This window comes from Ricinus communis, chromosome 8 (genome assembly GCF_019578655.1).
Source record: "Ricinus communis isolate WT05 ecotype wild-type chromosome 8, ASM1957865v1, whole genome shotgun sequence".
Lineage (NCBI taxonomy): Eukaryota > Viridiplantae > Streptophyta > Magnoliopsida > Malpighiales > Euphorbiaceae > Ricinus > Ricinus communis.
Genome location: NC_063263.1, coordinates 13,283,384 through 13,301,292, shown reverse-complemented (window position 1 = coordinate 13,301,292; position 17,909 = coordinate 13,283,384). Strand labels below are relative to the sequence as shown.

At 34.5% G+C, this 17,909-nt stretch overlaps 5 protein-coding genes and 1 pseudogene across 5 annotated transcripts; 2 read left to right on the top strand and 4 right to left on the bottom strand.

Annotated features, from left to right (window-relative positions):
• Positions 1 to 870: 870 nt before the first annotated feature.
• LOC107260791 (auxin-responsive protein SAUR21-like) lies at positions 871 to 1,391 on the top strand. Its single transcript, XM_015715369.3, has one exon. It carries the CDS (start codon positions 1,005 to 1,007, stop codon positions 1,287 to 1,289), a length of 285 nt encoding a protein of 94 aa, XP_015570855.1. The 5' UTR covers positions 871 to 1,004; the 3' UTR covers positions 1,290 to 1,391.
• Positions 1,392 to 4,180: 2,789 nt separating this feature from the next.
• LOC8284396 (mitogen-activated protein kinase kinase kinase 20) lies at positions 4,181 to 5,129 on the bottom strand. The gene is made up of 2 exons (XM_048378370.1): positions 5,082 to 5,129; positions 4,181 to 4,963 (listed from the first exon to the last, which is right to left on the bottom strand). The coding sequence occupies exons 1-2, from the start codon at positions 5,127 to 5,129 to the stop codon at positions 4,181 to 4,183; spliced, it is 831 nt and encodes a 276-aa protein (XP_048234327.1).
• Positions 5,130 to 7,894: 2,765 nt separating this feature from the next.
• On the bottom strand, positions 7,895 to 8,352 carry LOC107260790 (annotated as a pseudogene).
• Positions 8,353 to 9,032: 680 nt separating this feature from the next.
• Positions 9,033 to 9,561, top strand: LOC107260799 (auxin-induced protein 15A-like). The gene has a single exon (XM_015715482.3). It carries the CDS (start codon positions 9,142 to 9,144, stop codon positions 9,424 to 9,426), a length of 285 nt encoding a protein of 94 aa, XP_015570968.1. The 5' UTR covers positions 9,033 to 9,141; the 3' UTR covers positions 9,427 to 9,561.
• An 867-nt stretch (positions 9,562 to 10,428) lies between these two features.
• LOC107260798 (auxin-induced protein X10A-like) lies at positions 10,429 to 11,039 on the bottom strand. Its single transcript, XM_015715481.3, has one exon. It carries the CDS (start codon positions 10,848 to 10,850, stop codon positions 10,551 to 10,553), a length of 300 nt encoding a protein of 99 aa, XP_015570967.2. The 5' UTR covers positions 10,851 to 11,039; the 3' UTR covers positions 10,429 to 10,550.
• A 2,703-nt stretch (positions 11,040 to 13,742) lies between these two features.
• On the bottom strand, positions 13,743 to 14,909 carry LOC125370917 (mitogen-activated protein kinase kinase kinase 20-like). Its single transcript, XM_048378369.1, has one exon. The coding sequence runs from the start codon at positions 14,817 to 14,819 to the stop codon at positions 13,743 to 13,745; it is 1,077 nt and encodes a 358-aa protein (XP_048234326.1). The 5' UTR covers positions 14,820 to 14,909.
• Positions 14,910 to 17,909: the final 3,000 nt, after the last annotated feature.

Below are 17,909 nucleotides of genomic sequence, written 5' to 3'. Positions count from 1 at the left end.
ATCTTTATTTATTTATTTTTTTTCCTACAACTATCATTGTTGCTCCTTCTCAATGCATACAAAAATTGGGTTGTATCGGCAGCCACATATGAGATTTCATGACAGCAATTGATAGTCTTGTCATCTATCCATATCAATTGCTATGGAGACTTTATCTTGTGAAACAGGTCGGGTCCTCTGTGGAATTGCCAGGGCCACTCATTTCACATTCTCTTCACGAGACATTGTCTAATAAATTTCATTTCTTGTGGGTGGCCCATATAAATACCCTACACACTTTCTTACAGATTTCCATAGATTGGTCTTTCATGTTAGTGTCCCAAATATATACATTTGTATGTATAATGATAATTATTTTTGAGTCGTGGACTTCTCTAAGCTTAATGTTTCTGAACTTTAGCATTAATCATATATCTTAATTAAATTTTTTACTAGACAATGCGGTCCATCTCAAGTTTGTCAGTAATTTGTAAGAGATTATCTACTGTAATGAACACAGCCATTCACTAGTTGTCACAAGTATGTCCCTAATCCAGTAATTATTTAATTGGAAACCGTTTACTAATTATTTCAAGGACGCACCTAATCTATTTATCCCACAATTTCTTAGCTTTACATCAACATCAGCACTGATCTCCAATCTTTTGCTTTGTCCAGGATAGGCTCTCGTGATCTTGTAATTGTAGGGCATGTTGTCTTTTTTTAACATATGAGGTCCATATCAAGGACTTGTTGATTGGTTTGAAAACAACAGCATGTGGTACCATCTCATTCCCTATCTCAATCTCATTATCAGACCTAGGCAAATGGTTCTTGGCCACTAACTCTGGATTGTACAGGATGTCTATATATTTAGATATACACATCCACATGCTCTGCTCAAATTCAACCAAAGTTTCCACATTCTCTTCAAATACTTTGCTTACAAACAAATACCTTATCCCTCAAACAACAAAGCTATTTAGATCCAGTCTCTTCTGCTCACATACATCAACCGAGAAGGCATGGCTGTACGTTTGCCTAGTGTTCTCTGTCCATCTGTGTTGGCTGCAAAGAAGGCTGCCCCAAGATCTTTGCATGTTCCAAAAGGTTTCTTGGCAGTGTATGTTGGGGAGACAGGGAAGAAACGATTTTTAGTTCCAGTGTCATACTTGAATCAGCCTTCATTTCAAGATTTGCTGAACAAAGCAAAGGAACAATTTGGTTATGATCATCCGATGGGTGGTCTGACAATTCCTTGCACAGAAGATGCTTTTTTTGATGTCACTTCTAACTTGAGTAGAACATAAGAGGATACAGTTTGAAAATAATTACTCAAACAATTTTGTATGACAGAAATCTCTTATATAATGTAAATAGTTATTTCATCTGCCAAATGACAGATGTTCTCACATAGAAATTGTTATTTTAATCTTTTCCTTTTTCTCTTTGTGATATTTCTTGATTAACAATTGAATGCCACTTTTAGACTACCCAACAACAAATTCCATTCTATTTCCAGTCACTTTTGGATAATTAAATTTCATACATTTACCCCCCCTGGAGTAGGAATTCCTCTTGTGCTCTCATATTGAGTCTTGCGTGTGAGTCCTACCGGGACTTCTCCTTCTTTTCCCTTCAGCTCAAGAATCCCTGTTTTCAAAGGACCAACCTTTCACACAGATGCGTATGAATCTCAGGTCCATGATGAGAGATGGTCACTGAAGAACGCTGGATGAATTGCGTTGAAATCTATTTGCATACATCGCTTTGTCCGACGATGAAAGACCTCCCTCCAACGATTTCTCCTTTTTTTTTTTTTGGTTGAATGAGATTAAGTTAAGGACATTTGGTTCAGGATATTTTCATAGACCAGCAAGATATAGGGAGTGAAGGAAAGTGAAAGAACTGCAACTGAATAAATATGAAGTCCTGAAAGTTGACATGGCAGATATTTCTGATATGTTTATTGAATTAGTAGCTGCCAATATGAGATGATATTTTCTACCAAAAAAAAAGTACTTCTGGCACAACATTGCATGCTTGGAACAAAGGCTCATCCAGCCATAGGACTGGAACTACAAAACTACTTGTTCTCAGTCTCCACAATCAACTCCTAAATAGCTTTTGACACTTCTAAACATGTTCAAGCTGCTATATTTGCAGCACTCACAAATTGGTGATTCCGGTCATGACAGTAATAGTAGAGGATATCAGATTAATTAGCGTAAATCAATGATTTCTATGTCAAGGCAGCTAGATAAGATGTTCAACATATAAGCTCCTTTTCATTGACTCAATACAATTCCATATTTGCACAGGCCTTTGAGCGGTAGGCCACAGTTAAATGAATCAATCAAATCCTGCTGGACAATGAAAATATAAATGAAATGATAACTTATACCATTGACCTTTTCCAGGTTAGTTGAATCAGTCAATTAATTGACATAAACTACATTATAGACATAATTAAGTATCATTGCTACTTCATTTAAAGTATATAAACTTTGAATTTATAAATAGATTCTATAAATTCTATAAATTTCAAGAAGAAACAATGTTAACTTATTTAAAAGTGCTCTATTTCATTTAAATATGCTGACCCAGTTAGATTGATATGTCTTTGCCTTTGACTATACCTCTCTACATCACTCCCGTGGAGTTATCCATAATGGCCCATGTGAAAAAATTTCACATCCCGGTGACGGTAACAATTAGCAGTTATAATAAGGGATATAAACCTGTTGAATTATGTCAAAGGTTAAATTTAAATTTTTTAAAAAAGCGAAATAATATTAGATTTTTAAATTTTAATTAAATAATAAAAATTAAAAATAATATTTATTTCATTAATTCATTGATACAATATCTAGTAACGCGCTATATAAGAATTATTTTGAAAAAATTTAAAATTCGGATTTAGACTAAAAAATGATAAATTTTAACTTATTTGATCCTTAGAAACTGAAATTTGATTTATTTAATCCTTAAAAAATTAAAATGTGACTTATTTAATCCTTATCATTTATGGATCAACTAAATCTAAATTTTAAATTTTATCAAAATACACTCTTATATAGTGTGCCACTAGATATTATTCAGTAAATTAATGAAATAAATATTATTTTTAATTTTTATATTCAATTAAAACTTAAGATTTAATGTTATTTTATTTTTTAAAAAATTTTAAATTATATATATTTGACCCTTAGACATAAGTTCAATGAGCTATTTGCTAAAAAAGTTTAAAATAAATATATTTAACCTTTAGCGACAAATTCAAAGGGCTATTTGCTGAAAAATTCTAAATTAGATATAATTAACCTTGAATATAAATTCATTGGATTATTTATTAAAAGAATTTAAATTGAATAAATTTGACCCTTTAATATAGGATGAGAAAACAAATTAACCCTTTCTCCTAAAAAATACGGGATAAAAAATTTCTTTTAGAAAAAGTAAGCATACTTCATTGGGTGGTTCACTAAAGATGGAAATGTGGATCTATTTAGTTAGACAAGCAAATAGCTAGCTAAAATCGTAAACAGAGTCATTGATAAAAACAATTATATTTACGGAATAGTAATTTCAATACTCCACAACTCTATTATTTATATCAGATTTATTGAGTGACCGAAGGCCCCAACCTACTGTTCTAGTATCAAAATGCAAATTGTTTTCCATTGATTTCAAGCTTATTGGTCTGAACCCAATTTCCCCTAGATCCATCCCTTGGTTGGAGAAGAGAATCCTGCGGAACAGAGTATATGATGCACAGAACTACTTGGGTGCATGTGTTCAACAAAATAGAGTATATGATGCACAGAACTAAGATAGAGAGAAAACAAACTAATATTAGAAACTGAAGCAATAAAGTATCGACAAAGTTTCCATTATTTTTCTTGATATTATTTTCATTCCAGGGTTGAGAAAAAATCCAATACTACGAAAGTCTGGAAATCATCAATGAAAAAGAATAATATAACCACATTCTGAATTTACATTGACTTCGCAATTCTACCAACACAAAATTGTTCCTTTGCAAGTATTATATGTTAATTTTCATAACTTACAATTTACTAAGTTGACCAGCACTCTATGCACCATTTAACATATAATGGCATAGCCTGTCAAAACAAAAACAATCTAGAACCATTTGTCGCAGCTGACTTAGAAAGAGTTACAACGTGACTAAACAATTTTAGCAGACACGAGCCGGTTGCTTAAACTGTCTTCCCTGAGTACGAACAACACGGAGCAGCCGACCATATGGTACAGAAGAGGAAGTATAATGCTCTTTGGATATAAGGTCTAAATCTTTAGAACGACTTGAATCGCAAGATCTCCTCTGGCCTTCAACCGAATTTTCAGCAATGTCGCTGCATTTGTTGTCCCTTAATCCTGATACGAAGGGTTCATTTAATAGCATGTCAGCGGTTAATCTAAACATAGGATTCTTCACTAAACACTTTTTCAAGAAAGCTCTCCCATCTTCTGGAATATCATAAGGGATTTCAGGCAATTCATGTCTATCGCCAATAGATTTTATAAGTTCATCAGATGTAGTATCAGAATCATACCAAAGCGGAGACCCAGTGAACATCTCAAAAACAATGCAACCAAGAGCCCAAATATCACAAGGAAAGTCTTGGACATTATCAACCACAGTCTCAGGAGCCATGTACATGGTAGTCCCGCCAGCAGTAGAATCTGCGACTTTCCTCTTCTTCACAACTTTCTTGGCCAACCCAAAATCCGCAATCTTAGGCACAAAGTCACCGTTCTCCTTAGAGACAAGAAGCACATTCTCAGGTTTCAAGTCACAATGTACGTAACCACGGCTATGAATATAACGTATTCCTTCAAGAATACACCTTGTATATCTCCTAACATCCGACTCAGGCAGCCCACGAGAATCGGATCGCTCAATAAGAGTAGCTAGAGTTCCACAAGAAGCATACTCTAATAAAATATTGTAAAACCTCTGATACAATCAAAATCTTGTATATAACAGGATACTTAAACCTCATGTAATCTCAGCATACTTATGTATAGCATCACAAATAAATAAAACCAACATCTTACAAACTTTCACACTTCACATTGGACTTGCCTTTTCCCCAATCAACCAATTTTGGTGCTTTCCTCATTTGCTCTGTCAATTACAGCTGGATTTTCTTGCTTGGCTGCTTGAATCAGTCGGAAATCTCTAATATTTGCATTTGAAACATGATCTCATAATTCAATCCATTCTTTCATTGAAAACTTGTTCTGACAAAATTCCAAATATGCTATGTTCTGCATTATTCATAATTGATCTTTCACTTCTTTTCACACAGTTTTTCTTGGTGCATTAGAATTACAAAGCTGGCTGCTTATTCTTATCCGTCATCTATTTCTTGTACATTATTTAGTACATGCGGTATGATAGTTGTCAAAAATTTGTCCCTCACTCAATAGCCACATAATTCAAGAACAAGAACTGATTTACCTGAATTCTGTACCTAATATAATCCATGGTTGCTGCTTAATTCTGTTTCAGTACGTATCAACACCGATTTCCAAGTGTCCCTTTCCAATCTTTTAGGGCACATTGTCTCCAATACAAGGACTTAGTGTGAAAGATTGTAGTTTCTGTCCCTTATTTAGGTTGATTAGTTGGAAGACAAGGTCATGTGATACCATCTCACAAGCTATGTCTTAATTAGGTAAACCCCAAAGTAAAAATTCTTGACCACTAACTCGAGATTCTACAGGATTTCTTCTCTATATGTATATGCACATACTTACTTACATTACAGGCAACCAAGTCTCACATTCTTTACAGATTATTCTTTCCGCATTATACTTGGCTCACAGCCAACGAAGCTACTTCATTTTATTCTGCAGAAATAACATCAGCAAAGAGACGCTATAGCTTCCTCCGTGCATCTGCAGTAGCTTCAAAGAAAGTTGCTTCAAGCACTATAACATGACCCTTCCTTGCAATTTTATAGACTTTTTCTGCATTTTCTGAGTTTTTCAGTCTAGGCAGAGATGGGAAAGCAAATATAATTGTTATATTCTTAATTAATTATACGAAAACTTCAGATAATTATCAGTTATAAGTTCTTTTAACTCCAAATTATTTCTAGTCCTGAATTTTCCTCAACATTCATTTGTGCATTTGATATTTTTGGAATCAAAATCTGCAGATATTTATTTATTGTCCTTTTCAATAAGCTGTACTGTACGATTACTTTACCAGCAGAGAAGGATTAAATCGAGAGGCACATATCATCTAACTCGAAAGTTGCATTTCCTTTATCTTACATATTTTTTTGTTTGTTCTTCTTCTGAGAGCATACCCTTATGATGCTGTCTCAAGCATGTCCAGAATCTAAGTGATTGGCGATTTTAAATCTAAGTAAGGATTGATTATCTATCCATTTCCAATCTTTTTCTTGTCTGCAATTGCCTCATCTCCTTCGGACTAGGCATTGCTTTTTTTCAACAAATGAAGCCAAAGACAGAACCATGTGACAGTTTATGGAATATGTCTTAAGCAATACCACAGCCAATGGACTCTGGGCCACTAACCTCGGATTTCCATTTTAATGATTCTTTCAATTATCTATATATTCATCTACTTCGATCAGACGCAAATATCAACTCAACTCTTATTATTCTTGACTAATACCTTTCCCTTGAACAGCAAACCTCCAAATATTTTTCGCTTACAGATTCATCAGTAACTCTATCATGGGGGCCTCGAGTTCTTGCTAAGCAGACTCTCCGCTGGTCAGTACTGGTTACTCAGAGAGCTGCTACAAGGTCTTTAGGGGTGACAAAAGGGTTTGTAGCAGTTTATGTTGGCGAAACCGAGAAGCAGCCCTTTGTAGTTCCAATATCCTCATTGAGTCATCCTTGGTTCCAAGATTTGTTAAGTAAAGCTGAAGATGAGTTCGGTTTTAATCATTCAATGGGTGGGTTGACAATTCCATGCAAAGAGGAGACTTTCATCCATGTCACTTCATCCTTGAGAGTTTAGTAGATCACAAATGAAGACCTTTTACTTAAGAGTGTGCAAAATTTTGTATGAGAATTGTAACTCATTGTAAATATAAATTTGACAATTTTCTTTTTTCTTTGTCTTAATGCGACTCTTCGTCTCTTGATCAATATAATTAATGTCTGAATTGATAACAAAATCGTTAAATCAAACTGTTACAACGAACAAAATATTATTTTCAAGCATTTTGAAAAGAGAAAACAAAATATGACACAAGACCTGAACATGATCATTTCCAGCCATCAATTATAAATTTAAGTTTTCAAATAACTCATTTTCCTGTCTGTTGAGAGTAAGAGAAAGAGCAACAATGTTGACATCATAAAGTTTCCTACATTTTTTGTCAAAGATGTTACTAACTGTCCTATAGTTTTTCTTTTCCAAATTTTTGTTCTAGGAATAGCTTTTACCCTTCATGCAGAATAAGCAGAGGATCCTGAAAGACAGAGGCCTGCAATTATCTCTTTTCACCACCAAAGATTTCTCAATTCTGCCAAACTCTTCATTGGACATGAAAGATTTTCATAGACAAAATGAAACTAGTTTGACTTAATAATTCAGTAAATGCAGTAAAGTCCGTTCAGTTTCTTTTAGAGATAATCTTAATACTGCCCAACATCCTTAAACTCGTCATAAAGGCCAAACTCACTCACTTACCACTTGACCAGACCTCAAATATTATCATCAAGACAAGTTGAAGTAAGAAAAAAAGAACAGGAGGACAATGCAGGCCATTAATTTCTGCCAACATAAAGCTGCACTAATCTATCTAACATATAATCCACCTTCTATTGGTTTCCAATGATATGGCTAGTAATAATGTTTTGACAATTCTCATTTGGTAAAATATAATGCTTTACTGTATAAAACGAAAGTCATTAGTATTTACATTGACTTGGCACTTTGTGCCAAAACAAAATTGTTTTTCTGTTACATTAGTTTGCATTCTGTTATGATCTACTCAAGCTAGAAGTAACATTAATAAACTCGTCTTCTTTGCAGGGAATCGTTAAACCGCCCATTGGATGATGAAAACCAAACTGCTCTTCTGCTTTGCCCAGCAAATCTTGGAAATGCAGGCTCATTGAGATAGGTTACAGGAACTAAAAATCGCTTCTTCTCCGTCTCCCCAATGTAAACTGCTAGAAAACCTTTGGGAACATTTGAAGATCTTGAGAATGCTTTATTGGCAGATACTGTCGATCTTTGAAGAATATGCTTGGCGAGAACCACAGGAAGATGTCTGACCATGGTGATTTTGTTGATTAAACTGTACGAGAAAAGAAAATAGAGGGTTTCTGAAGCTTAATTGCTTAAGGAATCTGTTTGCTTTTGCTGGTTTCAATATATGGAGATATATATATATATATATATATAGATGGAGAGAATATAGAAACTTTGAGATTGAGTTGCCAAAAATAATTTGCATAGGACATAGCTCATGGACGGTCAATTAATGGGAGTGTGCTTAGAATATAGCCTATGAGGGCTTCACATGGACTTGCCTTATGACCAATCAACCAATGTAGGGTACTGAGGTTTCATATTGCATATACTATGTCCACCAGCCTACCCATAAGCCAATTAACCATACATCATTGCCAACAATATCAAGCTTAGATGTCTTAAGCATGTCCTGCATTCTAAAGAGATTATCTGCTACAATGAACACAAACCACTAGATTCTTTTCACAAGCCATTAGTTAACTGTCTAAAGGATGAATCTAATCTTTCTGTCCAACAATTGCTTAACTTTACATCTACATTAGCATTGATATTTCCAACTGTCCTTTTCCAAGTTTCAGCTTGGCCCCTGGGCTCTTGATCTTTGTAAATATTGTAGGGCACGTTGTCTTTCAATTTTCTTTTCCCATGTTGGTTAGTTAGAAGACAACAGCATGTGATACCATCTCATTATCAGACCCCAACCAAATGGCTCCTGGCCACTGACTGTATAATTTCAATACTAAATTCCATCTATATATATCTTCACTTACCTGACTCATAGCCAACCAAATATTCATACTCGATCTCTTCAAACACTCTACTTTCAAAACAACAGAGTTGTCAAGTGAATTTTCTCGATCCAGTCCCTTCTCCACTGATAAATCATGGCTGTACGTTTTCCTAGTGTTCTCCGTGCATTTATGTTGGCTGCAAAGAAAACTACCTCAAAATATTTAGATGTTCCAAAAGGTTTCTTGGCAGTGTATGTTGGGGAGACAGTTAAAAAGCGATTCTTAGTTCCAGTCTCATACTTGAACCAGCCTTCTTTTCAAGATTTATTGAACAAGGCAGAAGAAGAATTCGGTTATGCTCATCCAATGGGTGGTCTGACGATTCCTTGCTCAGAAGATATATTCATTAATGCCACTTCTAACTCGAGTAGAGCATAAGAGAGTGCAACTTGATTTACACTAATTGCACAAACAATTTTGTATGCCAGGAATGTGAGAATTGATGTAAATACTTCTTGTAATGAGATAAATTCTTACAGATAAATTGTTAAACTTCTTTTCTTTTCTCTCAAACTCCCTGCCAAGAAATGTTTATAATTTAGTGCTGACTATCGTAATCTCTTGTAACTCTTTGTAGATATATGAAATCGTGTGAATGAAAGACCGTATAGCTCGCATTTTCCCATTTCTTTGCTCTGTGTTAAGCCTTCAATAACGTATTGAAACATAATTAAATGAGAAATTCTTAGATAAACTTAGTCTATCATGTTATAATAAACACTCCTACCAAATTCTTGTCATGCAATGTTTAGGTAGAGGCAGAGATAAGATGAGAATTGTCTTCTGTCTTTCGAGATTCTGAGCCTAAAATGGATAGAGAGAGCTCTATTTTTCACTTGAGTTAGAGAAGTGGGCACCAACATTGCAGAATACTAATATCACAGCAAGTTTAGTTTTCTCCTATTTTATGTTGCTTGTCAAGATAATTATCTGTATAACTAATTAATAAAGTGAATGTCAGATAATGCAGGAGAACGAACATAAGTTTTGATTCCGAAGTATAATTCATACTTAGAGTTGAACACAGGAAAGTGGGGATAGAATTGTCTTGGATTTAATAATCAACTACTTGAAACTGTATAATTGTACCAGAGGTGTTAGCACGATTTAGTTCTCTAGGACAGGCCAAATATAATCAAATGAATTCCAGAAACTTTCAGAGATTGCACATTTTCCAGAGACTGCTCCCCACAAAAATGTACCAGAAGAGTCGCCAATTGAGCCATAGCTAGGGGAAGTTGACATATTGGAAAACAAGTGATCAAAACCAAATATAATATGGTTATACGAAAATATTTTATTTGAATCGATAACATCTACCATTGAACTGATCCAGGTTACTGGATTCATTCATTTACTAGATTCAAACTGCAAAATGTATTATAGAATAATTCTTCTCATTAGGCAAAATTGTTTAATCCAATAATGTTACATATTTACATGGAATTGGCAATTCCTGTCCTACAAGATTTGCTCTTGCTGTTAATTTGAGTTCTTTTCTCTCATAATCTACTCAAGCTGGAAATGACATCATTGAAAGTATCTTCTCTGCAGGGAATTGTCAAGCCACCCATTGGATGATCGAAACCGAACTCCTCTTCGGCGATGCTAAGCAAATCTCGGAATGAAGAATGATTCAAGTAGGATATAGGCACCAGAAATCTCTTTTTTTGGGCATCACCAATATAAACTGCTATGAATCCTTTTGGGACGTCCAAAGAAGCTGAAGATGCTTTACTGGCTACAAATGCAGACTGGCGGAAAATTTGCTTAGCAAGAACACTAGGCAAGCGAACACCCATTTTATAGTTTCTTGATGGGAAAAGAATTTCTGATAGTAGCTCAGAAGATTGTTGCTTATGGAAAAGATATCTGCAGGGGATGTGAATGCTGGAGTTGTTTGTGATCAACGGATCGGTTAGTAGGTATATATATAGATGAAGTGATCTTTGTGGGAAATCCTGCAAAATCTGAGTTACTGGCTGAAAACCATTTGCTGGTGAGTGCTTGGGTCATAGCTCATGAGGGTATCACATGGTTATGTCCTTCAATGATCAACTATGGGCCACAGGATTCATATTCCTTCATAATTTTTATTATGCAAACAATATGGTCCACTCTGATAAGACAATAGGGGACCAGCTAATTAATATTGATAAAATGTGCTTGAGTTTGTATTTTTAGATTAGGAACATCTTTCCATTGCTTGAATGATATTTGTCTAATCATTTCTAAAGGAAAAAAGAGAGGATTAGGAACATGCTTGAAACAACAGATTTATCATATGTTTCTTTTTAATCTATGATAAAAGTTAGATAATATTTGTAAGAAATCATAAGAGGGAAAAAATAAAAAGCCAGGTGAAGAATATTCTTACTAGTACAGAAGGAAAGATTTTAAGATAAAGCTACCTAACTTTTGTAAGCAAATTGAAATTGTCTTCTCTGAAGGGAATTATCAAGCCACACATTGGATGATCAAAGCCAAACTCTTTTCATCTTTATTCACTAAACCTTGAAAGTGCTGCATAATTCAGTTAGGATCGTATCACAGCCTCCTTTTCAGGTTCCCCAATTTGGACAAAAACATAGTACTTCGGTTTGAATCTTCTATTCAGAGTAAAAAGAATTGTGGGTGCTGGTTTCCAGGTTAATGCTATTAGACTACTCTGGCAGATGCTTTATATTTCTATTATCAAATTATCCTGGAATCAGTTCAATTGAGAACATGATTTTTGCTATAGAAACACAGCCAAATGGCTTTTTGATTATGCTGTTGAAAATTGCTGAAACTGAACTTCACTCTTCCATTAATTAAATAGAGTACTTTTAGTAGCAGAAAAGAGTTGGCACAAGGCTGTTCAATAGAAATCAATATGGTTACAGTCCATATGGATGTGCATAGGTCAAACCAGTGCTATCTGCACTGGTGTAAGATGTATACTTCGGAGAACTCTATTTCTTCCAAAATAATTATGTTAATTGATAACTTAATCAGGGAAGTGAAATCAATCAATTACTAGGTGGATTAGTTTTGGCAAAGGAGCAGAGTAATGAAAACTGTAGAGAACATTATGAGTATGCAAGAAAACAATTTGTATCCTATAATCTTTCTCATTATGCAAAAAAAATTGTCTTATCCTCTAAGAATACATATTTACATTGAATTGGGAATTCACGTCCTACAAAATTTCCTGAAATGAAGGCTGATTCGAGTAAATCTTGAAATGAAGGCTGATTCGAGTAGGATACAGGCACTAGAAATCTCTTCTTTTGTGCCTCACCAACATAAACTGCTGTGAATCTCTAGGAACTTCTGAAGAAGTTGGAGATGCTTTAGTTGCAGTCAACACAGACGAGTTGAAAATCTGCTTAGCAAGAACACCAGGCAAGCGAACACCCATTTTCCCTTTCTCCTTTTTCTTTCTTTCTGGTTTTTTTGGTATTTAGTGGGATAAGAAGGTTTCTTTTTTGGAAAGGAAAAGTTATCCTGAGAATGCGAGTGCTTCAGTTGTCTGTGATCACCAGATTGATTAGTAGGTATATATAGATGAAATGAATTGTGGGAAAAATCCTTCAGAATTTGAGTTAGTAGCTGAGAACTATGTGACACTGTCTTCTTGGGTCATTCCTCATAAGCCAATCACATGGTTCTGTTCTCCAACAACCTAAATTAGGGGCCACAAGATTCAAGGACTTAATGTTGACAAACAAGCACATTGGATTAGGATTATGCTTAATTAGCATGTAAGATTAAGGACATGCTTATGACAACTGATTTAGGATATGTTTTGCGATGTCGGAACTAAGTAGACCGTCACAATTCTGGTTAGAGCAGTCGCAATTTTGAGTTTAATTTGCTAGCAAAATTTTAAAACCGACTCCGGGTCAGCATCTAGTGAATAAGAACTGACATTATAAGGATTGAGACATAACATTCAGGACACTATATATAAGAAAGAATTGCCTCTGGAATTTGACATGGGCATACTCTTTAGAAGAATGGTTTGAACAAGAAGTTCCCATATTAGATGAAATTTTGAAGACAAGAATTCTGCTGGTAAGTTAAGCAAACAACCCAATTGCTGAAAGTGCATGCATATAATGGATTCGGAAAATTCATGCTCCTAAGATTAGCCATGATCATAGTAAACCCTGAAACTTCACACTTGTAGTATCGGAGCTGTTAGACAATGAATTCATGTTTCTTGGACTAGACATGATCATGGTTCTGTTTCAGCAATGACAAAGACATGAAATTGCCGGAACTAAGACACAGTATATGATGCACAGAACTAAGACACAGAAAGAGCAAACTGATATTAGAAACTGAAGCAATAAAGTATCAACAAAGTTTCCATTACTTTTCTTGATCTTATTTTCATTCCAGGGCTGAGAAAATATCTAATACTACAAAAATCTGGAAATCATCAATGAAAAGAATAATATAGCCACATTCTGAATTTACATTGACTTCGATATTCTACCAACACAAAATTGATTCTTTGCAAGTATTATGTTAATTTTCCTAAGTTACAATTTACTCAAGTTAACCATCTTTCTGTTTATTACCCAACTTACAATCCCGAACTGTTTCTTCGCGTGTAAAGTTGACCGGCACTTGCGCACCATTTAACAATTTAGAACCATTTGTCGCAGCTGACTTAGAAAGAGCTACAACGTGACTAAACAATTTTAGCAGACACGAGCCGGTTGCTTAAACTGTCTTCCCTGAGTACGAACAACACGGAGCAGCCGACCATATGGTACAGAAGAGGAAGTATAATCCTCTTTGGATATAAATTCTAAATCTTTAGAACGACTTGAATCGCAAGATCTCCTCTGGCCTTCAACCGAATTTTCAGCAATGTCGCTGCATTTGTTGTCCCTTAATCCTGATACGAAGGGTTCATTTAATAGCATGTCAGCGGTTAATCTAAACATAGGATTCTTCACTAAACACTTTTTCAAGAAAGCTCTCCCATCTTCTGGAATATCATAAGGGATTTCAGGCAATTCATGTCTATCGCCAATAGATTTTATAAGTTCATCAGATGTAGTATCAGAATCATACCAAAGCGGAGACCCAGTGAACATCTCAAAAACAATGCAACCAAGAGCCCAAATATCACAAGGAAAGTCTTGGACATTATCAACCACAGTCTCAGGAGCCATGTACATGGTAGTCCCGCCAGCAGTAGAATCTGCGACTTTCCTCTTCTTCACAACTTTCTTGGCCAACCCAAAATCCGCAATCTTAGGCACAAAGTCACCGTTCTCCGTAGAGACAAGAAGCACATTCTCAGGTTTCAAGTCACAATGTACGTAACCACGGCTATGAATATAACGTATTCCTTCAAGAATACACCTTGTATATCTCCTAACATCAGACTCAGGCAGCCCACGAGCATCGGATCGCTCGATAAGATTAGCTAGAGTTCCACCAGAAGCATACTCTAATAAAATATTGTAAAACCTCTGACAATGCCTGTTGAAAGTAGTTTCTTCACCGTAACATTGAAGAATAAATGGGCAACCGTAAATATTGTTGAAAACCTCCTTCTCTTGCTGCAGTGAACTTGACTCGGAAAGCTCTGCTGATTTCACTGCCATAACCGAAGGATATATTTGACTCTTCGATTCGGGTCTCTTCAGTTTGGCTAAATAGACAGACCCAAAACCTCCTTTTCCAAGCAAATGCTCTCTCTTCCATGTCCTTCCGTTATTGCAGGCCATCTGATCTTGTTCCATCGCAAACTTTCTCTTCGTCATTGTAACAACGGATTCTGCGTTGTTAGGGTTTCTAAGTGATCTTTGTTACAGAGTGAATATGAGTTTTAGGCGCACACCACCGACTAGACTATATTATCAACAAATCCGAGTGAATGTCTGTTTAGTTATTCTGTTTTTTATACGTTACTGCCGCCTTTTAGAAAGTTCTTTTTATTTGTTTCGGTAATCACAATTTACTTATAACAGACCTTACTTTATAAGATATGCTAAATTCGTCCCTATATATTATATTATTTTTCTAGAGGCCCCTGCTATTAGAATTTTCAACTTTCTCTTATTGTAATTAATTAGTTACCGATTCTTTATACTATATCAATCTCCTCTATGATTGATCTAGAGGCTTTTGCCACCATGATTTTATGATAAATCAATCTTTCTTCAATCTCCTATATATATGGTGGCTAAAATTACAACCAGCATCAAAACCAATTTTAGGGATTTTTGTTATTAGATTATACACACCATATATTTATTATATAATATATATATATATATATATAAGAATAATTTTCACAGATTCAAAATAGCTTAAAGGTGTCTTTATTTAAATCTATCCACTAAATTGGTACAAATTTAAAATATATATGACTAATCTTGTATGGAGTGTAATGCAAAAATTCAGAACTAGTAATTTGATAATAGTAATCCACACTAATTATCATCCATGTTTATGTTTGTCATGGCAGTCAATACATCTCATCTCATTAAGCTTCAAATAGGGAATCATCAAATAAAATAAAGTGCTATTTCTCATTTCATTATATTTTGAATGAGAAAAATGTAATTAATAGTCATTTTGGTATAAAATAGGTTTTCATTATAAAAAATTGGCAAAAGCTATAAAAATTACCTTCAACTTATTAGAAAAGTTCAATTAAGTTTTTATTTTATTTTAATGTCATTAAATGCAAGGGTCTTATTATTTTGAGAGGGTGAATAATAACCGTTTTAAATATTTTAAAGTCACACCTATATTATGTGAGGGAGAGAAAGTCACCTCTTTTTTATTTTTATACAATTAGTATCTATAAATCCTAATTTACAAAGAAAAATAGTGATTTCTTTTCTCACCTGAAATGGCAGTAATATTTTCGTCTTCTTCATCACGCTCATTTGTACGTAGAGGGTGAGTGCAAATTGTTGAGTTAGATTATATCCCACCACCTCCAATATTTTTTATAATAAAATCACAAAGATATACACTCCATGAAGGGAGACCAATTCTAGAATGAGATTCTACGATTGTAGGAGATATGACGTAAGTTAAATAAAGAAGAAGTGGCTTTCTCTTTTTCATGTGATATAGGCGTGACTTTAAAATATTCAGAGCAGTTATTATTCGCACTCTTAAAATAATAGGATCCTTACACTAAACAACATTTTGGATACTGTTAGCATTAGAAATTAATTGAATTTTTTAAAAAAATTAATGGACTTAATTGGTAAAAAGAAAGAATAGAGATTTAATTAGACTGTTAATAAAAATTAATGAATTTAATTGAGTTAAAAAATAATTAAAACTTAATTGGAAAGGGTAATTTTTTTTTTAACTTTTGCCTAAAGAATTTTACGTTTACTTATGGTAAGTAATACCAGCTGTCGACTATGTAACTAGCCGTTGGAAATCAAGAGGGCAAGAAGAGAGAGATATACACCAAAATGAAGCGTCCATCGGTAACTGATTGAATCGACCTCTACAAAGTTTGGTGAAAGTAGTAAACTTTTTCTGGATTGGTAAGTCTCTGATTAAATTTTGGGAATATTAGGACTTAAATGGAATTGATATAAGAAAAGTTTGAATTTCAAAACGCATATCCTAACCAATGAAATGAAGCATGTTTTGATCATGGAATCTATGCATCGAACTGTAATTCAATTTAATAGATTTGGGAATATGGAATGGTTTAATTGTAGATATACGGTGCTACTCATGTTTGAGAGACATTGGAAAATTTTTGGATTGTGTTATATGGAATCTATCTACTACGCTAGGTTTTTCTTTTTCTTTCTTTTTTTTGGTCGCTTTTTTGGGTTAATTATGCTAAATATTCTGTCCTGCCTCATGTTATTTATTATGTTTTTAATTAAAGAATTTCCACTTTTTTTTTTTTTTACTTTATTCTATGATTCTACCTTATGCATATTATGGGTGCAATGAGGGTAGGTGGTGATGTTTACAATACAAGTTCATATATCTTGACCTAGCATCATGCCTCTACTAACGGTATTATTATGTTTTCAACGATAAGGATTTAGACTCATGAAGAGCATAATAACATGTAACTTTGATGTATGTATTGAGAGTTCAGAGATGAATGTACATATAGTTCTTGAGTAGCTAGCTTCACTCTTAATAGTTATATATGAGTATTTGAAACTTCTTGGACGCACTCATTCAGTGATGAACTTAGATTGTCTAGATATTATTTAATTTATTTGATTGCTGATATTAGATTAACTCGTATTCGGTGTCTTCTAGCGCTATGTTCAGTTGTTGAATTTTCCAAATTATTTTATTCTCTGCGCTTTTCTGGTTTAGCAATTGATATTTGCAGGCAAGCATTTGGTGGACTCGAACGGGCGTTGGCAGTCTATCAATGGAAAACAATGCAGGCAGATCTCTTTTCGGAAGGCCACCCTTCTTGAACGGTACAGACTATACAGACTATATGTATTGGAAGGTTAAGATGAGAGTTTTCATTAAGGCTATGGATTATGACATGTGGATGATGATTGAGGATGGACCCCATCACCCGACAAAGACTGTAGATAGCAGAGAGGTAGATAAAGATAAAGATCAATGGGATGAAGATGATAAGAGGCTCATTCGATTGGAAGCAACGGCTATGCATGTCTTATATTGTGCTCTAGATGACAATGCATTCGCTAGTGTCTTTGAATGTGATTCTGCCAAGGCAATATGGGATAAGCTTGAGGTTCTCCATGAGGGAAACACTCGAGCAAAAGAGATGAAGATTAGCATGCTAGAGGAGGATTATGAACAATTTAAGATGAAGACTTATGAGTCCATAAATGAAATGTTCACTAGGTTTATGCACATCACAAATG